The sequence below is a fragment of the Gastrolobium bilobum genome, unplaced genomic scaffold (assembly GCF_033153095.1).
Source record: "Gastrolobium bilobum isolate Gb01-03AN ecotype WA unplaced genomic scaffold, APGP_CSIRO_Gbil_v1 utg5420, whole genome shotgun sequence".
NCBI lineage: Eukaryota > Viridiplantae > Streptophyta > Magnoliopsida > Fabales > Fabaceae > Gastrolobium > Gastrolobium bilobum.
Genome location: NW_026898652.1, coordinates 196320 through 223472, shown reverse-complemented (window position 1 = coordinate 223472; position 27153 = coordinate 196320). Strand labels below are relative to the sequence as shown.

The 27153-nt window shown below is 32.4% G+C and overlaps 3 protein-coding genes across 6 annotated transcripts; 1 reads left to right on the top strand and 2 right to left on the bottom strand.

Moving 5' to 3' along the window:
* Window positions 1-745: 745 nt before the first annotated feature.
* On the bottom strand, window positions 746-1410 carry LOC133318091 (uncharacterized). Its single transcript, XM_061520041.1, has one exon. The coding sequence runs from the start codon at window positions 1305-1307 to the stop codon at window positions 837-839; it is 471 nt and encodes a 156-aa protein (XP_061376025.1). The 5' UTR covers window positions 1308-1410; the 3' UTR covers window positions 746-836.
* Window positions 1411-4062: 2652 nt separating this feature from the next.
* LOC133318051 (MACPF domain-containing protein At4g24290) lies at window positions 4063-12037 on the top strand. 4 transcript variants are annotated; one of them, XM_061519991.1, is made up of 9 exons: window positions 4063-4299; window positions 4384-4424; window positions 4522-4849; window positions 5720-5958; window positions 6920-7121; window positions 8095-8163; window positions 8249-8435; window positions 10351-10517; window positions 11011-12037. In XM_061519991.1, the coding sequence occupies exons 3-9, from the start codon at window positions 4589-4591 to the stop codon at window positions 11698-11700; spliced, it is 1815 nt and encodes a 604-aa protein (XP_061375975.1). In that variant the 5' UTR covers window positions 4063-4299; window positions 4384-4424; window positions 4522-4588; the 3' UTR covers window positions 11701-12037. The 4 variants fall into 4 exon arrangements, with proteins under 4 accessions (XP_061375975.1, XP_061375973.1, XP_061375974.1 ...); XM_061519989.1 differs by having other exon boundaries at window positions 4384-4458; window positions 4570-4849; XM_061519990.1 differs by lacking the exon at window positions 4384-4424.
* Window positions 12038-13496: 1459 nt separating this feature from the next.
* On the bottom strand, window positions 13497-16895 carry LOC133318092 (uncharacterized). The gene is made up of 4 exons (XM_061520042.1): window positions 16175-16895; window positions 15287-15335; window positions 14846-15198; window positions 13497-13705 (listed from the first exon to the last, which is right to left on the bottom strand). The coding sequence occupies exons 3-4, from the start codon at window positions 15137-15139 to the stop codon at window positions 13562-13564; spliced, it is 438 nt and encodes a 145-aa protein (XP_061376026.1). The 5' UTR covers window positions 15140-15198; window positions 15287-15335; window positions 16175-16895; the 3' UTR covers window positions 13497-13561.
* Between the last annotated feature and the right edge of the window lie 10258 nt (window positions 16896-27153).

Below are 27153 nucleotides of genomic sequence, written 5' to 3'. Positions count from 1 at the left end.
AGACAACTAAAACCCGTAGTTAAAATATTTCATGTTAGGATGGTAGGCGTGTGATGTTTTGTTTTGGTTTGGTTTGGTTGGTTCTACTTTTCTTGTCATGCTATAATGGAATTTACACTCAACTCCTCTGATGTCTCACTCAATATTTTTTCCTGCTTCACATTCATTATCCTTCCTATAATTCCCTACATATTCTTGAGGAAAAAAAAAGGTTAATTGCTTTCCTTTCTTCTGCCTTTCTGTTTTACAATTTCGCACGACTTGATACCCTTTTTTTCAATGGAATAAAATAAATGTAAGAGAATAAGTCATTACACAACTAACCAAAGTAAATCACTATTAGTAATGATAACTCGAATTCCGTCTAATAACACCATTATTGGCACCTCCTGTTTGATGAGTCTTGTTTGAGTACATGAACGAACGCTTAGATTTGATTTTGCAGCGTGATATATTAAGTAAACTGCAAGCACAGCAGGTTTGGTAGATTATTCTCAATCTTGAGATAATTAGTTGAAGTTCACTTTTTTTAGAAATGGAACTTTGAATCCTTACACAAACCGACACAATTTAATGATGATCATTTCACCTCAACTTCCTACCCATATAAAAGTAGACTTTAAATGTAACAGCTGATAGAATGAATAGAAGTAGTTATTTGGAGATTTTGCCAAAATAAAATATACATACTTAAATTATAGAAAAGAAATTATGCAAAAATAAAAATAAAGTTGTGAATTCAGAGTTCTGTAAACAAAACTGTAAAGCAGATTTGCAGTGTTATTAATTATAATGAGAGAGAGAGAGAGAGAGAGAGAGAGAGAGGAGTAAACTAATTAAAGTCGAAGCAGGCGCTTACAGGCTTTGAGGATCTTGCCTCCCCTCTGCTTCTTCTTCACAGATCTAATTCTTTCTCCGTCTGTTTCTTCTCCAATAGGTGATGCTATTGCCATGTACTGATCATGGATCCTACAGTACCTCTCCGAAACCGATGAGGATCTTCTCATTGAGAATGCCCTCTTCATTGTAGCCTGAAACCCAGATGCTGCAGAAACTGAACCACTCCTGCCCATCATCATCATCCCAAATCTCATCTCTCCATTATTGCCACCACCTCCTCCTTCTTCCCTCTCATCAGCCTCAGGGGATGAATTCTGGGTCTTGATCTTCTTAACCTTGTTATCATCAGGTTCCCCATGTTTGGCCATGCTTGGTTTTGGGGTTTGAGGAAATGAGAAAAAATCTGAAAAATCTATAGATCTTGATTTGTGGGCAGTGCCAGTACTAATCTTGGAATACCCATTCATTTTCTGATTATTTCTGCCTTGGAGTTGGAGGAGAAGGAGGTAGGATAGAGGGTAACCCAACCTGTTTGTGTGTGTATAAGGATTAAGGACAGACAGTGAAGCTGTATGTATATAAATTTATAACAAGTGAGGGACCAATTAGTATTTGACCAAAATGTCCGATACGGCAAGCAAGTGAATAGTATATGTGGTTGAGACCTCAGCTCACATTGATATATAAATAAGAGTAAACACATTTTTTAGTCCCTAGTAATATCTACGAAATCCTTTTTAGTCCCTGGCAATAAAAAAGGATCAAATTGGTACCTAACAGTATGTAAAAAGGGCCATGTTAGTGACGGAGGAGTTGACATAAGGACTATCATGGCCCTTTTTTCATAATTTTAGGGATCAAGTTGATCTTTTTTTATTGCCAGGGATTAAAAAGAATTTCGTAGATACTTTCACGAATCAAAAAAGTGTTTACTCTATAAATAAATATATGTGACTGACTGGTGAGATAGATTCGGAATTTAAAAAACAAAAAAACAAAGGGTAGTTGGATTTGGTAATCTAAAATCAAACATAGCCTATAGGTACTTTACTTAGATGTCAAAAAGCTGAGTGAGAGTGAGGAATTTTCTACAGTTTTGACAGATAATATTCCGAAAGTGTGATAAATGAAATTGCAATTTCGCACGCATGGGCACGGGCATGGGCTTAGTAACAAAAATGTTGAAGATAGCTTTTAACCATTATTATTGATGTAAAAAGGCCACAAGGGATAGTACTGTCGGAAGTCACATGTCCATGTGAGGCATTCACGAATTATGCATCTGAACTGAGAACTGAGAACTGAGGACGGTAGTTAATGAACACGTGGATATCCACTTTGCCCTGTCATAATGGGCAAATCATTCACTGTCGGTTTGACCATGCCATGATTCTTCATTGTTTGGCCGATTAACTATATCATATAAATGTCATCGCTAAATCAATTTTATTTTTTATATTATTGATACATTATACATACACCACTTAACAAAATTTTAATTATTAATTGATGTAACATTAGTACGAATATTTAATGTGCAAAAAACTGTCTAGTCAAAGTCAACGTCGTAATAGTAATTAGACATAAATGCAAATAATGGATGGATGCTACTTTTACAATAATAAAAGTCATCCCAATTTATTTTTAATATTATCGTTAATTCGTGTGAAGAACAGTAAATGTGACTGCCGTTAATCTTGTTCATTCATTATTGATAACAAGAGTCGTTTTCTTGTTTTAAATGAAGAATTTTGGGTCAGCATTATACAGCTTTCTGTAAAGAACTTTGAGGTCACCACCTCAAAAGCTAGCTCAAGGGGTGGGAGTGCCCAAGGCCTTATAAATGCCATATTAGTTGCCCATCCAATCAATGTGGGACTATATATCTCAACACGCCCCCTCACGCAAGAGCCTTTTTAGGCTAGAAGCGTGGAATTGCACAGGCCCAATTTTTTGTTTACCTTTTGTGCTATTTTTATTTATTTTAATTCCACTTTAAAGCGGGGGACGGTGAGGCTCTGATACCATTTAAAGAACCTTGAGGTCACCACCCCAAAAGCTAGCTCAAGGGGTGGGAGTGCCCAAGGCCTTATAAAGGCCATACTTTCATCTCGTAACTACGGATGGAAATGAGATTACTAAAAGAGAACTGATGAATTAATGAGATGGGACGGAACAAACCATCATAATTCATGTTCAGTGTGATGTTTTTTTTTTTTTTTTTTTTTCAAGTTTGATTTTGATGCATTTTTTCCTTAATTTTTTTTAATGATATCACTCAATTATTTGCAGAAATTATTGAAAAAATTGAAATTTTTAATAATTTAGCTTAACGAGAATTCTATAATCAATTAATCATTTTGTATATTCTTATTAACATTAGTATTAAATCAAAATTACTTTTAAGTTTTAACTATAGTAAATCTAACTATTCTTTTACCAAAAATAAAAAATAAAAAATACCAATGTGACCAACAAGTTAAGTACATGATGTTTAAAATTCATCGTTTAAATTTTTAGTGGTTACATTATCTATCAATTGACATTTAGATGTAAATTTTTTTCCATATACATAATTTAAATAAAAAGAGTGATCGTATTTATTTTAATATGGTAATTTAATTTTTTTAAGACATTAAAAAAATATTTATATTTATTTTTTTGGTTTTATAAAATAATTTTTTAACTCCATCTTAATTATATTTAGATAACTTTACCTTAAAGACACTAAATATTGATCAAAACTTTTATTTATTATGTTATCTCGAATTTATTAAATTTTATAAACACATTTATTTTAATTTTATAATTTATGCGCTCCAAATCTTAATTTGAAGCGTGCAAACTGGATTTCAAAAATAACATATTGAATAAAATTAGGATTTGGCGGTATTTGAATATAATTTGGATTTTTTAAATTCTGATTTGAAAAATTTTAACTAAGCTAAATCATAAATTGCAAAATAGAATCTAATAAGTGAACTTAATCGATCCAAGTATCATTTTCTACGGAATTACTGTTCATCTTCGAAGTGTAATCTTTTTTTTATATATATATATATAAATCAAAGTGTAGTCTTTTGATATGATGGTGGTCTGAACTGTGAATCCCTCCAAAGTGTAATCTTAATATTGCAAAACAAATCATGCCTTACTTGAAGTATTCATTACTTTGGTTAAAGGTTAAAAATTTTATTAAGTCTACAAAATTTCCAGTTCCAACTCAACTTTCTCGCTCCTCCTCCTTTACTCTCTCTCTCTCTCTCTCTCTCTCTGATTTCCTTCCCCCCTTAAAAATGCAATCTTTACGTTAGGGTTTCGAAATCCCAGATACAAACCAAACACTGCTCAGCCCGATCGCCTATTATCGAACTTAGCTATTTCCCGCCTCCGTTTTTACGGGTTTCACTCCGATTCCGAGCCTAGAAACAGTGATGAGCTCTTATGCACCGTAATTATGTATGGTTTTTGCAACAAATCTTGGTTTAAACTGCAAATTTTGCTTAATTAAAAGTTTTGACTAAGAATGCATTTGTTTTGAAGTACATGGTGGCCTCTGAATGTGCTGGGGTGGGACATGAAATGTCTGAATTGTAGCCAAGCATAAATCATTGACTTGTACGAAACTTTTGATTATTATTATTATTAGTTTTGATTTTAGTTTTGATTTTGGTTTTGAAGTACATGGTGGCCTCTGAATTGTGGATTTTGGTTTTGATTTCATTGGAGGAGAGTGATGTGCTGAGTTATGGCACTTAAAGTTCCAGCTCCTAAAGCTGCTGAGATTGCGATTGGGTCCATCGGGCGTGGTTATGATATATGTACTGATCTAAGGCTTAAGTATTGTAAAGGAGATTCCATAAATTCACGTTTGATTGAGATAGATGAGGATGATGTTAGAGAGGTGGTTTTACCTGGCGGAGTTTCAATACCAAATGTTTCCAAATCAATAAAATGTGATAAAGGGGAACGCACGAGGTTCAGGTCTGATGTTCTGTCTTTTCAACAGGTAAATTTTTCTGTTTTTTTTTCAAGAGGAAAATTCCGTACACTTTTGTTGCTTGAATGAAATTTTTGGCTGTTAAATTAGAAGTAAATCATGAGCAGTGTCATGCATCACTGTACTCATTTCCTTTCATATTTTAGGGCGTTGCTTGTGATCTCCTTATTGGAGTACACTTTTCCTTCTTTGCTAGATAATAAATGGATCAAATAGATTCCTTGACAACCTAATTAGTTACTGTGGAAATTTAGTTTTGAATTAACTGAAATGTAGGAAGTTCATTACCTGGCCTCAGCCATTGGAAAGAATCCTCCCCCTCTTATTATTGTGTTTTGTTTGTAACTCTCTCCTTCTGGTCATTTGGCGATGAAATTTGTATTGAAAATGACGAGTCCCTGTTACGTTGCTTTAACACTCACTGTCCAAAGCCAATGAGGATTGGCTCAACTGGTAGGATCGAATTGAAATATATTGGGTTTGATTTCTGTTGGTAATCCTTCCTTGGTAGGTCATCTGTAAGTAACCACTGTAAGTCGTCATTAAGGCTCGTGGTATGTCCTAACCTTGGAACGGGACAAAGTTCTGTTCTGCCTAATCTTTTCCACACACACACACACACACGCATACACACACACACGCACACACACATATATATAACCCTAAGTAGCCAAAACATCTTAGAATTATGAATCTCTCTGAAGGCTGTTGAATTGTATTTCTGAATGCTTTTGAAGGGGCAGATAAATTATTTCTTTTATTTATAATTTGTAATTTAACAGTGGTGATGAGATTTCTTCTTGTCAACAATTTAAGTTTTGAAGAATGTGTGCATTGTCTCCCTTTCACTGGCTGGTTGCTTCTTTTAAATGTTTTCAGATGTCAGAGCAGTTCAATCAGGAATTATCTTTGGCTGGCAAAATTCCCTCAGGGCTTTTCAATGCAATGTTTGAATTTTCTGGTAGTTGGCAGAAAGATGCAGCCCATACCAAGACCCTTGCTTTTGATGGAGTGTTAATTACCCTTTACACTGTTGCACTAGAGAAGTCTCAGATGGTACTCTGCGATCATGTCAAAAATGCTGTACCACCATCATGGGACCCACCTACATTAGCAAGGTGAATTGAGCTTTTAAAATATAATCTTCTTCAAATCGTGAAACTATTTTCAATTTTCATGTCAAGTGAAATATTTTTACCTTCTGAATTCCAGTTTTGACATCTTGGTCAGTTCTTGGAATTACGGGTACCTGCTCTGGTTTGAGCTTATGAGCCTTAGTCTCACTTCATATAAAGATTCATTGTATCAAAAAGACGGAAAATACCTTTAATAATTATTGAATATACATAAATTCTTAACTCGAATTCAGTAGAGGCTTCTCTAATATATCATCTGTTATTTTACGACTCAGGATTTAAATATTTGTGATTTGTATTTTCACCCCTATATGTTATGCACACGTGGTAGAAAATTTCTGATAGTGACAGTATGAATGAGCTTAATGACTTGAGTTTCACTTTAGCCAGGGAGTTAGATGTAATACCAGATTTATGTCAGCCTGTGGTTACATATATCTGATTATTTTTTCAATGAGATTCAATTTTATTAATTTAACATCATTTTACTCCCACTTTTCCTTGCTCATCAACATCTTTTTATATAGAAAAATTTGACTTGGGCTTATAAATAATAATAATAATATCTAGCCAGGGCATAGTTGATGGGTGCCAATTATAAGCCAATTTTATGTGATACAAACTTATTTTGGCATGTAGATTCTCTGGTTTTGGTTGTATATTTGCATTTAAATTTAGAATATAAGGCTTCATAAATGGTTGTTATCAAATTAGGACTGATTTGGATGTGTAATCTTCTCTTCATTTAGTTTTTTAGTTTCAAATTTTTCTTTACATTGGTTGAATGCACCTGTCATGTTGAGACTAACTAGAGGGTGCACCACTTAAATTGACTGTCTTAAAAATTTATTTGGTTCTATTAGGATTAACTATTACCATTTATCTATTAACTATATTTTGATTTGAGACTCTGGCCAACTGTTTCTATTCACAATTGTTCCAGGTTTATTGAGACCTTTGGCACCCATATTATTGTTGGTATGAAGATGGGGGGAAAAGATGTAATATATTTGAAGCAGCAGCATTCATCAACTCTCCAACCTGCTGATGTTCAGAAAAGATTGAAAGAGATGGCAGATAGAAGGTTTCTGGATTCCAATGGCCAATTTAGCATTGCTTCCGATCAAGTTTTCCCAAATGACAAGGTTTGTAAAAAACTTCACTATGCTTTTCCTTTTATGATACATTTAACATCAAAATATTGAAAATCATTGTTATGCATCTTTCTTTTACCTTGTATCTGAATTTAGGAGTAGTGTTTCACGTTGCATTTACAATTATACAGATAATGCCTAAAAAAAATACATGAATGCATATATCTATTATCTTCTAGTCTTACATAAATTTCTATACCTTAATTTTTTAGCAATTAGACTCTCTTTATCACAAAGTTCTTCCATGAAAAGAATCAAAGATAAAATATGAAAGCAGTAACTTTGTACTGTGCCATTTTTGCTGCATGAATTTCATGTCCCGAAGAGACTTCAACTAAGGCTTTTAGCCATGTGTAGGCTATGAGTAAAAAATTAGAGGCCCAATTTTCGGGAATGAAAAAAGGTATTTCTAGATCCAAGAAAATGTGTGGTTTGAATGGACTTGTTAGAGGAAATGTTTGGAGTTTTGAGCCCAGGGACAGATCATTGCTCATCCTGCTATGTAGATATTGCTATTTCATGAAAACATCAGAATATGATTTCTTTGGAGTGGATGCTTCTGAGATTTAAATAAGTCCTACCCTGTGTTGTGCTTTGATATTTCATGCATTTAACAATGGTTCCAAGGCCCCCACTTCCACATATATTATTTTAAACAATGTAAAAACAATACTTGCACAGACTATGCGAGGTATATGTACAATTTGGGCCATTCAGAACATGTTACAGTGGGACCAAGATGTTATCCAATGACTTGCATTGGAGTCCATGAGGAGTATGATAGTATAAGTTTGTGCGGGAGTCATTGCTCTAAAATAAATTATTATTTACTTGCAAGGTTTGTGAATTGCAATCGTTGTGTCAAATTAATTGATCTCAAATAATAATCTCCTCTTTGTAATGTTAATTCATGTCAACTCTCAGTTCGGATTGGAGGTATCTAATCAATTTTGCTTCCCCTCAGTTTGGAATCAGGGAGCAGAGGCTAACATTTGCCAATATTAGTCCATCAAGTTCTTATTCACATAAGGAGGTGTGCTTAGAACATTTAACCTTCAAAATATTTTTAATATTTATATTTACAATAGCAATTGTTCTTAAATTATTTTTTATTGCAGGACATTGTAAGCATTTGGAAGAGGAGGGGTGGAAGTGATGGCAGAAATATATCCCATAATGAGTGGTTGCAGACTGTTCAGTTGGAGCCTGATGTGATCTCAATGTCCTTCATTCCAATTACGTCTCTATTGAATGGAGTGCCAGGGAGTGGATTCTTGAGCCATGCCATAAACCTTTACTTACGATGTGAGCAAAATTACTACTTTTATTTGCATGTATTCTATGCGAATAACATTAGCATATGCTATTTGATTATAACTGTTGCCCACAATGTGGTAGACCAAGCTCTTCTATTAGGTACAAAATTTTAAGGAGATCATGTAGTTTATGGTTCATTTGTGATAGCTGATAATAGATTAATAAACTTGTAAAGGCCAGTAGGCCCCCGCGCACTTTTGTACCTCTGAGAAGCGATTCTTGAAAGTTGTATTAACTTCAAAGCAGTTTATGCATATGAAAAATATATCTATTTTTCTGCAAACAAGCTATCATAGACTGTTAGTTGTATTGTAGGATGATCTCCAGCCCCTCCTGTACCTTTAACTGTTCTTGTTGCATGACCATAAATACTTGCAATCTTTGTCTGAATGGACTCAGACTTTCCTTTACACATTGAAAGTTGATTGTCTTCTGGTCTAATGCATAATATCATCACAGAGTTAGCATATCCCCAGGAGTCTTATGAATTTGATTGATCAACAACCACTGTGAAAATATACACTAGTGTGAGTATTTTTCACAGCTTGTGGTATTTGGAGTTGTGCTTCCTCTAAAAGCTTAAAACTCAGTGAATCAGCCTTTTTGTTTTTAATTTTTTTATGCATACGGTTTCCTACATCACTCTGATCTTCCTGAGTGCCTCCTGTGACACAGGGAGACCTTTCTCTAGCCTTTTTTTTTTTTTTTTTTTTTTTTTTTTTTTTTTTTTTTTTTTTTTTTTTACCATTACTAGTTTATTTTGAGACTAATGAAGATTATTTTTTTCAAAAAAATGCTTTAGAAAAAAAATGTTATTGAATTTATAAAGGACATAAACATATCCATTCTTCTGGACCAGCAAATATTTCCTGCCATTATGTTTGTATTAAGAGATACTCAGAATGATATAAAGATAATTACATTTTAGATCAGTGCTTCTGTAGATGTATAGTTTAACTATTACCCTTTATTCAATTATCTAATATTCTACAGAAAGCAAAAATACCCCACCTAGTGGGAAAAGGCTTTTGTTGTTGATGTTGCTACAGAGAACAAGAATCCCATGATGGCATGGCATTGTTCATGCTAAGTTATAACAAATTTAATTTGTAGAATAAAAGGGAAAAACAATTGATTTCAATAAATGGCATATTTTGTGGCTTGACCATTTTCACAAAGCACAAAATTTGGCAGTGTGGTTTTATAGGCTAGCCTAGAGCATCTTTCATATCTGTCATGGTTTAAAATGGATGCTGGAGAATGAGAAATGCTTTCTGATTCAATACTTTTGTGCTTCTAATAGACGTTTCATATATAATGGTTGTGTTTATGAAATGAAGAATCCATATTATGATGAAGTTGACTACAAATTCTCGCGCAAATACTCATGGATTTTTGGATTCACCCATTTCCTCTTCTCTTGTTGGCTGTGAAGGATAAACGATTAGTCAACAGAAGAGAAGAGAAGCATTCAACCTTCGTTTTTAAAAGTTTTATTTCATTTTAGAATTTAATTTGATTGGCTTTGAATGAACCTAATATCATATAAAATACTTTAAGATCCATATTCCCAAACCAAATGACGTTTTGTTGGAGAAATATGTGTGCTTGCTTCAGGAGTGTGTATAGATGGCTCCCACAACGATTTAAAAATGTTGAAGCATTGCTCTGCAATACCAAGTGCTGAAACATAAGAAAGGATGCCCTTATTATTAGAATAGCAATTAAATGTCAGTATGATTCATGTACATTGTGCATTGTCCAAGGCCTGGATTTTTTGCTCCTTGAAATTAAATTCCCATGAATCACCTTTTTTAATTTGTTTGTCTTTATTGTTGGTTGATTTCACATAAATTATCTTAGCTAGTTCAAAATGCTTAATTTTCTGCATTGATTCTTGCAGATAAACCACCAATTGAAGAGCTGCACCAATTCTTGGAATTCCAGCTTCCAAGGCAGTGGGCACCTGTATTCAGTGAACTTCCTCTTGGTCCACAACGGAAGCAACGTAGCTCTGCATCTTTGCAGTTTAGCTTCATGGGGCCAAAGCTTTATGTAAACACGATACAGGTAAATGCTTGTTCTTCTTGGTCCTGGACGTCTCGGTACTCAGTGGCTGTGCCTCTATAGATCATAGGAAATCATGTTCATGTCATTTGGTTGGTTATTCAGGAGGACCAAGAAGGAAAAATATGTGATTGGAAAATTTATGGGAAGATTTTAGGATTTATTTTTAGTAGAGCATGTACTGGAACCTAGAATTGCAAATAAAGAGGCATCTTTATAGTTCATGTGGTATAAACTAAAACTATTGATGTATTTTATTACCATTCATCAGTTCAGTATTTTTCTAACTTGGACATTCTTAAGTTTTCGGTCTTTGATTCTCTTTTTTTATTTTGTTTTTGGGTGGAACTTGGGTGACTTTATTCTTTATTTGTTTTAATAGTCCACCACACTTAAGTTCTTTGAAAGCATTGTACTAATACTTATGAATCATGGTATTAGTAACTTGTGATTTTTGTGCTAAGGCCTGGGAAAAACTTTTGTCATTTTTTTACAGGTTGATGTGGGCAAGAGGCCAGTGACTGGTCTCCGTCTTTATCTCGAAGGTAAGAAAAGCAATCGGTTGGCCATCCATTTGCAACACCTTTCATCTCTTCCAAAAATCTTCCAGCTTGAGGATGATCCAAATGATAACTTTCGGCGGGAGTCCTATGATAGGAGATTCTATGAGAAGGTTCAATGGAAGAATTTCTCCCACGTGTGCACTGCTCCTGTGGAATCTGAGGAGGATCTTGCAATAGTAACAGGAGCACAATTGCAAGTTGAAAATTATGGCATAAAAAATATACTATTCTTAAGACTTCGATTCTCAACTGTATTGGGAGCTAAAGTGGTAAAGCATCCTGAGTGGGATGGATCTCCTGGGCTGGGAGCCAAGTCAGGACTCATATCCACTCTAATTAGCCAACACTTCACAGCAACATTTCAGAAACCACCTCCGCGTCCAGCAGATGTTAATATAAATTCTGCTGTGTATCCGGGTGGCCCTCCCGTGCCTGTCCAAGCTCCCAAGCTTCTCAAATTTGTTGACACAACTGAGATGACCAGAGGACCACAAGAGACTCCTGGCTATTGGGTTGTCTCTGGAGCTAGACTTCTTGTTGAGAAGGGCAAAATTTCTCTCCGGGTTAAGTATTCTTTGTTGACTATGGTATTACCAGATGAAGAGTTGTTGGATGATCAGTAGCTGATTCGTCCTTCTTTAGGTCTTGCCTGCAGCAGAACTCTGTAAGTATTCATCATCGAGGAGTCGGAGAGAAAAGGGGAGGGAAGTTATCATCAAGAAAACTGATTTTAGTTTTGCTAATCAGGGAGGCCTTCTTACAGTGAAAGCACATTGTATAAGGAGTGCAGCAGCTTTTCTCTCCTATTTTAGTCCTACTTTTAATGTATACTTTTACAGTCCAGCACAATGACTTAATGAAATTTACTAGTAGAAATCAACTCACTGCCTTTTCTTGTGTTGATAAGATCACCTTGAGAAACTATGGTGTAAACACTTAAGTATATATCAATTTGATACGTTGAGAAATTATGTCATCTTTCTTAATATTCTTATTACTGATTTGAGGTTAGCTGGTACTTGAGCAAAACTTTTCTAATAATGGAGAGGATGGACAAACACCTATGGTGATCCGTAAATATTAAAGATGAATGGTAAAGCTGGACTCAACGTATCATATCTTGTCACCTTGCCGTTCATACGTGCTGGCTAATATTCTTTTGGTATATCACTTGTTACTGTTTGCTGCTTGTTTCTATACTGAAGTTTGCAAACTATTAGTTTCATGGAAAATGGTAGGCACGGCACTCGGTGCATGTTCAGTTTTGGAGATTTTTTTTTTTTTAAATCTCTTTTAATAAGTTTTTGATCATACAATGTTTGGAATTGTAAGATGTGGATGACCATATATTACTGGGATGCGAGTGATATGGCACTAATTTTTTATTGAATATGCAAAGCTGCTTACATCAAAGTAGCAGTTCACAATGATTTGATATATACATCAGTAAATATTTTTTGTATTATACGGATATTTTTAAATTTGAATAAAATATAAAAAAATATATTTTAAAAGAAAAGAATACTTAAGAAAAAAGTACGATTACAAAGGAGGTAAATATAACTAACTTAAATAAAAATTAATTATAAATAAGGTATATATAATTAATTCAATAAAATTTAGATTCAAAATAAAGTATTCATTTTCTTATATTGTTCTATGGTCTCACATTTCTTATTATGTTTGTATTATTGGAAAGATGAAATGAAGGAAAAGGAAACGAAATGACATTACTTGCCATTCTTTGAATTATTGATAATGTAGTGGAATGGAACGAATGGAATATGATGAAATCTATTTTAATTTATTCCATGTAATACTTCTTCTATTTTTGTTTCTCATTTTGAGGGTATGAGATGGAATTAACTTATTTTTTTTTATTAATTTCCTTACCATTCCGTTTAAGTGTCAAACAATACAGTGTACATTTTTATTTTTATTTTCATTCCATCATAAAATATCTAAACAATGGTATACTAAATTTATTCTATTTCATTCCACCTTTTATCATTTCACTACACTCATCATTAAATATCCAACCATAACCTAAGTAGATACATATCATTTTATTCATTTTTAAAAACATATCCCTGTGGCTGTAGTTCTCCTTTCTCATTGAAAATGCACAAAGAAAACATATGTGATGGGGAAGAGGAGGGACGACAAGTGGTGACAATGAGAAAAAATGCTGCAGAGATTGATAGGAGAGTAAAAAGGAAACATAGCATGCTACACAATCAAATATTGAAGGACGTTTATGCAGCAACTTCAGACCAAAATTATATTGCAAGTTCACAAATTTGAAGGGCTTCCCTTACTCGGTCATGTTGGAGGACAACCAACATGGAAAAAGCAGGTTTCACATTTTGATATATAAAATACAGTAAGTATATATGGAAAAAATTGACTTAAGTTGGTAGTCTCTGAGTAACTGTTTGCATAGAAATTCACTAATAAATATATTGTAGGTTAGAAAAATTTGCGCTAATTAAATACAAAATGATGTTCATGAGAAGGCCAATAAGTCCCTTCCCTTGGACAAGGCAGAGGAGCAGGTTGGGCGATGTAGGTAGGATATTGCTGCCCTGGCATCAATACTGATAGATCAGACGCATAAGATGATGGAACCTGTTACACACACACACACACTCATATTTGTTAACACTGTCCCTCATTAACGTCCATATAGATGTTAAAACGTGAAGCACATAACAAGAGACTATAATTTCCAAAATATAATGGTCACTTTTTATAATGAAGTAATAACCAACTTTTTATAGTCAAAATAACAAATGCTCAAATTTTGAAGAGTTAAACAAGATCATATATCTCAGAAATCAAGTTAGATATTGTAAAGAACCTTCAGGTCACCACCTCAAAAGCTAGCTCAAAGGATGAAAGTGCCCAAGGTCTTATAAAGACCACATTCGTTGCACATACAAAACCAATATGGGACTATATATCTCAACACGCCTAGGGGTGTCAATATGGGTTTTGACACGCGGGTCGACCCGCGACACGACACGAAAATTCGTGTTCGGGTTGACCCGTAAAAAAATTCGTGTCGTGTTCGTGTTGGGAAAAATGACACGCAAAAAATTCGTGTCGTGTTCGTGTCGACCCGTATTTTTTTTTAATTATTATTTTTTAATTTTTATTTTATTTTCGATCTATTTTTTAATTTTTTTTGTCAATTACCGTTTTGACCCCTATTTTGCGTGTTATTCGTGTCGTGTCGTGTCAACCCGTAAAAAATTCGTGTCGTGTCAGTGTTGAAGATTTTGACACGAATAAAAATTCGTGTCGTGTTCGTGTTGATGTATTCGTGTCGTGTCAACCCATATTGACACCCCTAAACACGCCCCCTCACACAAGAGCCCATTGGGCTTGAAGAATGGACAATGCAACAGGACTAACCTACCTGTGCTAAGAAACGCCACAAGAGAAAGTGGAGGGTGGCGAAACTCTGATACCATGTAAAGAACCTTGGGATACACCACTCCAAAAGCTAGCTCAAAGGGTGGGAGTGCCCAAGGTCTTATAAAGACCACATTCGTTGCACATACAACCAATGTGGGACTATATATCTCAACAGATATCTTCAATTTTATGCCTTTATAAAAGTGAATAATTATTTTGTTACACGGGTTAATTGTCAAAACTATTTTTTTTTCCCATGCATGAAAATGAAGTTTAGAGAGATGCCAGGTTCTAGAAACACCATCATATGATAATAAAACCAAGGTAAAACATTATGAAGAGGCTTACTGTTTGTGTATTTCCTTGTTTTCCTGGTGGTACTGAGTGCTCCTGATAACCTCCAGGCATAGCTCTTGGTGTGGAAAACTGTGGGCTCGGTTTAAACAAATGTTCAAAAATGGCCATTATAAGAAACATTGAAATCAAAATGGCCGTGGCAACAAAACCAAAAGAAATAGCACTCATAGATGTCCCAAAGCTTTTCCATGGAGCTTCCTCATCAACTCCAGTTTGTGATGGACCTGGGTTTGAAGCTGTGTATATGTCCCATGGCTTTGATCTTTCAATGTTTAAATCGCTCATAGTAGAGGTTACTAAATATTTTTCCTTTTCAATCTGTCAAATTTTGTTTTTTTTTCCTTCTAAAGAGAAAAAGAACAGAAAAAGAATCACTGGCTGCAAGTAACCATAAGTATCGTGGAAGCTAAGTTAGATGAGGCTGCGGCTTACAAGATCTTTTTTCAATATATCTTAAGTTGATTTGAAGAGAAATTCTGTCCTGAAACAAATGAAAAGAGAAAGCATCAATACTCTCTTATATAGAGAAGTTCAGTGAAGAAATGGGAAAATTTTGAAGATGCAAAGTAACATCAAACATTTCTTAAGAGGCATTATTTTACACCAAATTTTCTCTTTTATCTTTTATTTGATACTTGTGGGCAACACTCTATTCCACAATTAAAATCGTCAAGGGGAAATACAAACATCACCAAGCACAGGATAACTCTTGAGTGCTCCAGTAAATAAATCATCAAGTTGTGTATGGTTAAGGCTAAAATTTAGTGAAAACTACAATATCCAGAGATCCCCTTGTAAAGTTAATTATATATATGAATCTGGAACGAAGTGGCATATAATATTTGCATTAGTTAATGCATTATCTAGCATCTACAAATAAGAGAAGATTCAAAACGGGAAAGAGTGGAGAGAAATGAAAGCCACATATGTAAAGCTAACAACTCATCAATTTTGAAGGCTATGAAGTCATTGACACTGGACGAATAGAAGTAACCATGAGAAGTCTTAAAAGGCACGATAATATGAACACTCCAAATAAAGTAATTTCAAGAAAAAATAAGCGCTTGTTTGGCCAACAAAACAAATTGATTAATTTCAAAGGACATGATAAATTCAGACACAGCAACTCTAAGAAAAGTTAAAATTACCCAGAAAATGCAGCAGAACAGGTTATAAATAAAGCATTTAGAAATGCCATTGGAATAATAAAAGCAAGATTAGCACAGTGCCCATCCTTGACGATAATTGGTTCCATGTCAATAGACAGTGTGTCATTCTCCAGTAAGTAAACAGAAATAACAGAAGAGAATATTAACTTACTTTTCAGTTTTTCTTTGTGATATGGGATCAGCATGGAGCATGGTGTTCCAGTTTCTTAACTGCCATCTTTTAAAGCAAGAGTTTAGAGCACACTTGTCTATGCGATTATGCTTCACACAAACATGATGCTCAGCACGGTTAGCTTTATACCCAATAGAAAAATGTAAAGACAAAGGTGTATGATAATCCTATTGGGACGCTTTTCTATTTATGTTCCCATGTCGATGATCTTGATGCCTAACTTATTGAATACTATACCTTGTCAGAAGAAGCAAACTTTAAGAAATAAAAAAGAATGGGCCTTACTGTCTGGAGAGCCACAACAAGATTTTTCAATTGCTGTTTTTAAAACTAAAAGTAATCCAAATAACAAGGTTGTTATGGTTAATCCAATCCTTTAAGTCACATGAATAGTGTCTCTTGGTGGGACAAGTGCAAGCAATAATTTCCAACCACCCCTATTAGAATTGACAACATTCCTTAGATGAATATGAATCTAATAGTTTTATACATTTTAAAAGCAACCATTTTCATCATAAACATAGTTATTTCTATAATTAAAATTAATACAGCAATACACCCAATAAAAGAAGATAGGCACAGGTTTGGGAAGTAAGAGAAAATATTAAAAGTGGAGGCATGAGCCTTTTCATGACATCTTTGAGGATTAAAGCTTAAAGATCCCTCTTTGATAGTAATATTAATATTTCCAACATAACCATTCAAATGTAATCATGAGGAAAATTGCACTCTGAATCTTTCATAATCTCATAAAATCTCCACTGATTAAAAGATATAAAAAGAAGAGAAAAAGGCTGCTGCAATGTCATGCAAATACCAAGTCATACATTACAAAAAATAAAATAAAAACGAATACAGTACAAGTAAAATAATAGTAATGATTATTATATAATAAAATAATTAGGAAAAGGTAGAGGGAGAAGGAAAGTTGAACATCTTACAGCTAAGCAGTAGCAGAATAGCCATGATTCAAGTGAAGAAAGAAATGTGTTTATAGGGGAAAAAGAAACAAAGCAAGTAAAAGCGGTGATGTAGACCACTTTCATTCCTCATGTTCAGCCCAAAATAACCTGGTTAAGGGAAAACCATAGCTTTTGTCAGAATCACTAGCGGTCAAGAGCCAATGACTAATACCATCTGCAAAGTTTTATGTTGAATAAAATGCACAAATAACACGCATTTCTGTTATAATTTATCCCCAAAATCCAAAGTAATTACAGAAAAGAATGAAGCAATAATTAATAGAAAAATGATTGAAAGAAATGCATTGAGTAAACATCTTTTGTCAACGAGGCAATCACACTGTCTGAGGAATTAGAAAGCATCAACAACTATCTAAATAACCAACCAAACCCAAAAAGAAAAGAAAAGATGAATTTGAGGAGACTAGGAGGGAAAGAGATGCAAACATCACTTTCACCTTACAGCATGACAATCAATTGGTTTTGGAAGACATTGTATTAACTACCACTAACAATTATTGCCAAGTTGACACGGATGTAGGGATAAATTGTGGGGTTACTCCTCAGGTTCTCTCAGTACTTGCAGCATTTGAAGTAATGCAAAATATAAAAGAGTACGAATTCTCAGTTATTTGATGGAGAATCAAATTACATACCCTGTTTCAAAGCATAAGAGATAAAAGGACAGTTCAAGAAAAAGAAGACTGTTCGCCATTTGCATGTAAGACATGTTTTTAACAAAAGAAGATGGACCCCATGACAAGAAAGCGCACTAAAGAAAATGTTGAAAAACAGATTGAAACATATATGTCTTCATCTTAAGCAACCTTGACTTTTACAACAAAGAATAAATCTACATACATAGTCCAAACAAGATAATATAATTCGTTAAATTGATGAATATGGAGTGCAGGCTGTGCTGTGCAGTGCAGTGCTGCACTCCCAATATTTTATGATCAATTTACATCTCTGTCACGTTCATGCTCTCTGCTTGTTCAGATCACCATGAGACCCCAACTTCACACAGCCTTCTTGCAAGTTTCACATTATTCTAACACTAATAATAACACTTCTTTTATTACTTTTCATTAAACAAATTTAATTTTTATAAAACTTTCTATACCATATAATTCAGTAATTGTATACAACCCTTTGCATTATTAGTATACACAAAAAGTTATGATGTTAAAAATGATTTATCCGCTTATTTGCCACTCCCGCGCTAGTGATCAAGAATATGAAAATGAAAATGAACCAAAAAAATTGTAACTAAATTTACGATTTCTGGTTGGTGAGGATATTTTATTTCATATTCAGTTCAAAAAGAATTATGATTTAAATAGAATTTTTTATGCATACGTACTGTGAATTGGAATTGCAGCTATAGAGTGGATGATGGATCGGAAACTGCATGGTATGTCATATTGGATTGGGCTCCATGGAAAGATGTGTCCCAGTCACACAACAAAATGAGTTAGCCCATTAAATAAGTTGTGGACTTAAGGATGAGATCCTCAGCACCCAAAAAAGATTTTGTACATTGAATAATAAATAAAAGTGTTCATTAGTAAAGGTAAATAAACAAAAAAGGGAATACTATGTTATGAGACGTGTCGTGAATAAGTATGGCACATGTTGATGTATCTTTCATCCCATGTTTTTCTATTTGTCTTTGTATTAAATTGATGATTTTTATTGATCAGAAGTTGTCACTTGTAGTATGAAGTTTTGTTATGAAAGAAGTACAAAAGCAAATAGAAAAGGAATACATCATTTGTGTCGATCGATGAGATAGAATCATGCACATCTTTACACCTAAATCTTAAAGAAAACGAGTGGGGCCTAAGCCCAAAGAAAAGAAACAACAAAACTGAAAGAAGTAAAGTATGTTGTTGCTTCCAATTCCAATATACAACCCAATTTCATTGAGAGTCCAACTCTTGTTGAAAGAGGTTGATCCAATAAAGCTATAAAATTACTCAATCTGCAAATAATGGTTGATGTCCATATATCATGCCAACCCAGATTGAGGCCTAGAGCAAAGCCCATATACAATGCCAAAATCCTTTGAGAAGTGATGTTTAGACTTTAGACACGTTCATTCTTCAAGGTTTAGTGAGTAGAACTCAAGTATGTGATCCGAGGCTATTTATTAATCAGTCTAGACCAGGTTATCGTGAACATCGTTGTTTCTATTATGGACAAATGCTTATATATTCTAGAAATATTACACCACTTTCCTGAAAATATAATATGTCATATAAAGCTTTATTAAATCAAGTTTAAACGGTTACAAAATTGTTCAAAGTATAATTATAACATTTATCTTAGAATTTCTCAAATAGATGATATATGTTTTAGTGCATGGTAGTTTAATGATATGTAGCTCTCATGCAGATGGGAAAAAGTACAGCAACACTTATTTTTCTCAGGAGACGCATACGGATCTTGATGTTTTTTTTTTTTTTTAGGTCAGGATATGACCACGTATCTTAGTGTTAAAAATTTGTTACAACTTTTCTCATCAGCAGTGAAAGTAGAACCGACGATCCCTTAATCTTTATACAAAAAATTATTTTTCAAAAAACTATTTCCGTAAGATTTCAATTATAAATTCTTTTAATACAAAATAAACAATTATTATTTTACTCCTTTTAGGAAATTATTTACTAAATTATTTTATTTTAAAGTTGACTGTGTGGGTGAAACGCATAGTTTTTTTTTAGGATAGGGGCATTTTATTCTTTCTATTTAAAAAAAGAAAAGAAAAGGGGTTCGTTGTCGGAACTCGGAATCCCTTCCCTCATTTCGCTTCGTCACCTTACATTTTTTCTTCCTCTTCATTTATTTTCCCTTTTTTCACCAAATCTCTAAATTGAAAGCTTGATGAAACCTTGAAACTTTATCATTTTTTTTTTTTTCTTTTTCTTTTCTTTTTGAAGGTAGATTTTTGGGGTGATTTCTAAAGTTGCAGAAGGTGCTTTAAGTGAAAATGGTGCAACCCACACCTCAAGATTTGATTTTTCTGACTCTTTGAGGTAAATCTATTATCTAAGGCTTTGAGAAAATCTATAAATCTATATGGGTTTGCTTGAGGTGGTTGTATTCTTGAGCTTTGAGACAAAATTTAGGGTTTTTATCTATCTCTTTATTATCCATTTTTTTACTCTTAAATAATTTCTAAGGCATTGTTAAAATATTTGTGAAGCTCATATTTTATTAAAACATAGTTCAATTGCTTATCCAGAGTCATTTGAAGTGCTTTAGTTGGTTCCTCAGAGCTGTAAGCGGATGATAATTATATACGATGACATGTTTTATTTTTATTATTATAGTTTAATAACAAAAGCATGTGGAAACAAATATTTTAAAATATGACTAGTCAAATTTTTGCATTTTAAAATTACATGATATGGAATTTTATATAATGACATTATATTTATGATTTTTGGCATTTGTAATTATTTTATAAATTTTGGTTATAGATTTTATTATGAAATATTTAATTTATGATGTTAAGATTTTAGAATTTATTTTTATTGTGGTCTTAGGAGGAAAGGACTATTAGTGAGGTAGAGCTGCCATTACTTGATTCTGTTATGTGTGATCCCCGTCATATTAAACTTATGATTTCGTGATGTTTTGTAAATGTTCATTATATCATTCAAAAAAAATTTGATTTCTTATTCATGTATCTATGTTGTTGATTTTGATTTACATTATTTACTTTCATTATTCGAATATATATGTTTATGTTTAAAAGGGTAAAGCACTCATCTTATTTTGTTTCATTTTTCTTTTCATTGTAATTATTACGCCTTCATTGAGTTGGTGTGACCTTTATTTTTATTTTACTATCCGGATCGCCAGGCAGCTGAGTAGCAATTGCTAGGAGGTGCATATCTTTTCGTAGCATATTTTGATAACTCTTTTTTTGGATAGGATGTCATTGCTCAGTTTCATATTTCATAAAAGGAATGATATTCATAAATAATATTGGAAATTACCCGCTCAAATTCATGTTGGAAATTGTGCGCTGGTCATGGCTCGGATCGTGACAATAGATTATATAAAAAAACTCCAATTTTACATGTGGCGTAATCTCATTCATCTTTGATGAGGCTCACAAGGTTAATTTTGGTCAAAAGATAAATATGATCACGTCATATATAAAATTACAATATTTTACGAGATTCACATTATCAACTTAAGATATATCAATAAATTATTTGTAAAGTGTGGTCAATTGATAATTTTTTTTTTTAAATAAAATAAAATAAGAGCACTTTGCTGAATCAAGTGCACATTGGCAGAATGGCACGACATTCGAGTATGGCACAGAGCCAAAATATATATATCATACATAGGGCTTCAAATATTCCTTAAAATTACAATACATCCGCTAACCTCATCGTGTGTCACATTAAAATTTTCAAAGATTCCAAGAAAAGGAAACCTCTAAACCCTACTATTTCTGAGTCTACAAATTAGAGAGAAGGTGAAAGAAATAGATGAAATTATACTTTCTTTTTCCAGGTTAAAAAAAGGAATGATATTCATAAGCGGAAGAGAAAGAAAATGAAGAACATGCAAAGGAAACCCCTATACCCTAACTTATCGGTCAAAATATGGAGCCGAACGTTTTGTTTTGTGGGCCACGGCCACATCTTCGTTAATGCTTTCATCGCATTGCACATCTGTTATAATAATGGACTAATGGTTTATAATGATTCAAACGTGGGCTTCAATTGGCGTATTATCACTCATGACCCACCACAATGATGAACCAGTTTTCCAACTTGTTTAGTGCTTACTAAGTAGTAAGTACTAACCTTCACAGTTAAACAAGTTTATAGCGCTAAGAGGCTGTTTGTTTGGCCTTCTAAAAAAAATAGTTTTTATCTTTTTCTTATTTTAAAAGTATTTTTTTATAAAAGTTAAAGTTTTTTATATTTTTATAAAAATATTTAGTTTTTAAAAAAATAATTGATTTTTGATTTCTGTTTTTTTTTAAAATTAAAATTCTTATCTTCTAAAAAATGTAGATTTTTGACTTTTTTTGCAACTTTTGATTTTTTTTAAAGGCACACATCCAAACGAATTTAAAATGAGAAGTACTTTTTTTCTTGTAAAAAAACATTTATAGGTAAAGGCATGCCACAAGCTCATTTCAAAAAGTCGTCCTAATTATATTTTTATAATTTTTCTTTACAAATATTATATGAAGAAAGTGTGTATCATTTTAAAGGATATAAAATTGTGTCATTTTAAGTGAGAGAAAGAGATAAATCATGGGGGAGAGAGTGGAATAATTTTTTTTTTAAAGATGTGAATCCCACCTCTTTGTGAGAGTAAAAAGATGTAAGGTGTGTCATTTAAAATGACACACTTTTTTTCCATATTATATACTAGGTTACTAGCCAAAAAATTTATTTACTATGTTATCTTATATTTATTAAAAAAATTATGCATCTTACATAGTATAAATAAAATAAAAATATATTATTAATGAAAGAGAATAATATTTCTCTTATAAGATGAAAATAAATTTATCTCTTGCACTCACATAAAATGAATAGAATCCTACGAGGAGAGGAGAGATATAGATAAAAGGTGGGTCGCGCCCATTTTCGGTGTAATATTCCCTTAATGAAATATACATAAACTAAATAAAGTTCTAATATTATTTTTAAAAAAATTTAGTTACAAGCAAACAAACAAAAGGTTTAAATGGATTCAATTATATATAAGTTTAATAGTATGAAAACACGTAGAGCAAGAGTAAGTGAAGTGATATTAATTTCTGTAATAAATTTCTTTCAATTTTTTATATATTAAGTTTGTATTGTATTTCAAGTACTTTTATTTATGATATAGTATTTTTTATTTTCGCCCCCTTATTAAAATTCATGCGTCCGCCACTGATTGCGACTCAACTGGACCGATGATGGAGGAAGAAGCAAATGTTCCAACTTTCAATAATGGAGATTGAGGTTTGAGAGGAGATGAATCAATATGTAGATGCAAACAATGGTTGTCGAATAAAGCTCTCTGCTGTTAGGTTTGGATAATGAAGATGGAGGAGAAAAAAAAACTCACGGGAAAATAAAATAGAATGAGGAAAATTAAAGCTCGTAACAACCAATTAGGGTTACTACCAATCAATTTCACCGTTAAATCGATTATGTTGATCCAACAGTTATATTTATTTCTATCTTTGTATGGTTATGATCCCCATATTTAATGTAAAAGTATTAAATATGAAAAATCATAACCATACAAAGGTAGAAATAAATATAAAGTATTAAATATGGGGAATCATAACCATACAAAGATGAAAATAAATATAACCGTTAGATCAACATAATGAATCTAACGGTGAAATTGATTGGGATGAAAATAAATATAACCGTTGGATTAACATAATCAATATAACGGTGAAATACGGTGAAATTGATTGGTAGTAACATTGCTAGTAACCCTAATTAGTTGTTACAATATCCTACTCCGAAATTAAATTGGAAAAACTTGAATTTTAAGAAAAGAATACTTTTGTATTTTTGCATCATAATTTAAGGGTGGGCACTTGCCCCCCTTCTCTTCAACCTACATCCGCCTCAGCCTGTACCTATATATTTTGGAATTTAATTTATGTGCAGTTTATATAAAACTTGTAAGTTGTTAAAATCATTAAATAATCAGTGAATATTATATTATGTAATAATACATTAAAAAAATTATAATAACTCATTAAAATTAAACTTTTTTTTTCTGTGGATGTCAATAGACAAAGTAAGATGTATTGTTGAATATTATAGACAAAGTTAGAGGTTACTTATAAGTATAAGGGGGTGTATTGGATTAGAATTTTTTGAGCTAAATTTTTTGAGCTAATTTTTTTAATAGATTTTAAAAGACTATTTAGAATTAGAGAGACTTTAAGGACTTTTTTTACCAAAAAAAAGAGACTTTTTTTACAATCAAGATTTCAAGATTTGAAAGGACAATATGGATTTATAAGATTTTAAAAATCATATGAATTTTTAACAAACATTCAAAATTACAAGAGTCAATAAAAAAGGAAAAGGTTATACTTACAACCTATTTTTGTTTATAACATCTTACAATCATATCTTAACCGTTGATTGACAGCAATCAACAGTTATCATTCATTGCAAATTAAATATTAATTAATGAGTTTGATTTGCGAAAATAATAATCGTTGATTGACGGAAATCAATGGTTAAAATATGATTATAAAATGTTGTAAGTATAATCTTCCCCATAAAAAAATAACAAAGAAATGCAATGAAATTAATAAAAAAAAGTAAAACCTAATATAATTTTCTCAATTAGTAAAACATTATATAAATTTTAACAAACATTCAAAATTACTAAACAACAACTTTTCACATATCTAATGGGTTGAAAATTATCTTCTTCATTTGGTATCAAAACTATGCATATATGATTATAAGACCCAATTTTTTAAATTATAAAAATAATTCTAAATTTGCATACAGAACCTAAAGTTCATGATAAAATTTTGTTTGGTATTTTTTGCAATTGATCTAGAAAACCTTGGGATTTTTATTTTACGTGATGAGAGTTTTCTAACCATATATCATATGCATATTTTCATTGAATATTCTAAGAAAATTTCGAATATGAAATTTTGGGTTTAATTACATGAAAGTTTAGAAAATTTCTCAAAAAATTTTCAATCGATACATTGAAACCTTAAATAGCTTTGGAGCTTTTGAGAAACAAACTTTTAGTTATCTATTGACACAAAACTTGTTTGAGATCGTTACCTATAGTGAAGGAATTTTGTTCATGAATGTATTGTTACGAAATATAGAGTTCATATTATGAAAGTTTCAATCTTTTTTTAAATTGATATAGTTTCTCTGATGTAAAATGAAAATTGGTTTGAGGGTTTTAGTTCCCCTTTATTTTTTCACTGTTTTGTGTTATTTTTTGTTATGGACCCGTATAATGGGCCCATTAAGTAGCAAGCCCAACAAGGGGCAATCCAAGATATGGATTGATACTAATAAAGGATAGATATCCATCAAGGATACTAATCATAATACGACAGCATAGCTATCAGGCCTGGACCCTCACAAGAGGAACCAAAGGCCCATCCACACTACCCACTGGTAACCTCTATAAATACAAAGGTAAACCCTAAAGGTACGTACGCTCTCTCTCTTACTGTTATGCTGTCACTGTGCGCACACACACCCCATTGGCTAACGCCGTTATAGTATTCTGTGCACAGTGATCTGCTTAACTCAAGGGTATCTCCTTCATAGATACCTTGGAGAGGGCACTAGATCCAATATCAACGTACTAGCCTATTGGGCTAGACATCTCTGTCTCCAGGACAGAACATTTTTAATACAAAAATCACGTTTTTGTGCCAAGAAAAACCGCGACTCATAGCTTGAAAAATCACTTTTTAAACTTCTAAAATTTCTCAAAAATGGCTCAATAATATGTTATTTTTGAGAGATTATATTAAAATCTCGTTGGTTTGTTGTTTCTGGGTTGTTTTGTGATGAAAATCGCTCAAAAATATACTTTTTTTTAGTTTTGACGAAGCTCCCATGGCGGAATCCAATTTCGAGCAGTCAATCTGCCAAAGGATGAAGAAAACACTGCAATAGAAGAATCTCAAAAAATCCTAGGGGTGAGAGTCAGATTGTGAAAAAGACTTCCTATTTATATTTTTCACTAAAAAGTCTCACGAAATCCACAACACTAGAAAATCCATTAAAATTGTCGGATTTTTTAATACCATGAGATCGAGATTATGATTCCATTGTTTAAAATCTTGATTGAATACCAACGAATTTGGACAGATTCTAAAACAATCCTTTAAAATCCTAATCGAATACCAACAGATTTTTTTGCCAAAAACAATCCATTAAAATCTTTTGATATCTCAATCCAATACACCCCCTAAGTTAGGCTAAACAGATTTTGAGAAAAACTTTTGTAATGAAAAGCTTTTTTTGTATAATGGAGAAAGAAAAAGCTAAAAGCTACTAGGAGGGACTTTTTTAAACTCTTATCTACTTTTCTTGAATTATGTGTTTTTTTTATAATAAAGAGCTATAGAGATAGAGAGAGATAATTTTCTTGAAATATATGTTTTTAATATAAAAAATTTATATAATTACCGAACAATTTTTAACTTTTTTTTTTCTAAGCTCTTTTTTGAGCTTTAGCTTATAAAATCATCTAGCTTAAAAAAAAAAAAACCAAACATGCTCTTAACAAAATTTAAATACTGTCATAAAATGCTAATGAATTTTTTTTATTAAATCATAATATTAATGCATTTCCCATTAAGAGAATCATCAGTCAAAGGCTTGGTATACCCTTCTTTCATAAAAGGATTGGCAACTCAAGGATTATGTGGTGGTCTTGACGTATGTGTCCCATATAGTTTGTTCTTATTTCTCTTATATATAAAAATACAAAAAGTTAAATCAAATTATAGTATCCCAGTATGAATTGTCAAGAATTAATAAAATAAAATGAATTGTCAAATCACAGTATCCCAGTGTAAAAAAAAAATTACGTTACTCATGAATCAAAATCAGGCATAGTCAACAGAAGTTCAACGAAATTATAATATCCCAGTCTTCAAATTGTGTCACGGTAAAACGGGTTAAATAAAATGGCAATGAGTGTAACAAAATTTCAAGTTAATAATAAATCAAAATTAAATTCATTATAAAGTTAAGTAATATTTTTTTAAAGAAATATAAACAACTATAATATATATAAAAAAAAAAATCACGCATGTACATAAATTCATATGTAGGAGCTGTTGATCACATCATCTCTTAGACACTCAATTCAACTGTTGACATGTATAACAACATTTTTTAAAGATTGATAAAATTCTAAACATGAGCAACACATCTTCATACATGTTTAATATTAAATAAGTGTCTATGATAGAGAGTACCTACTAAAAAA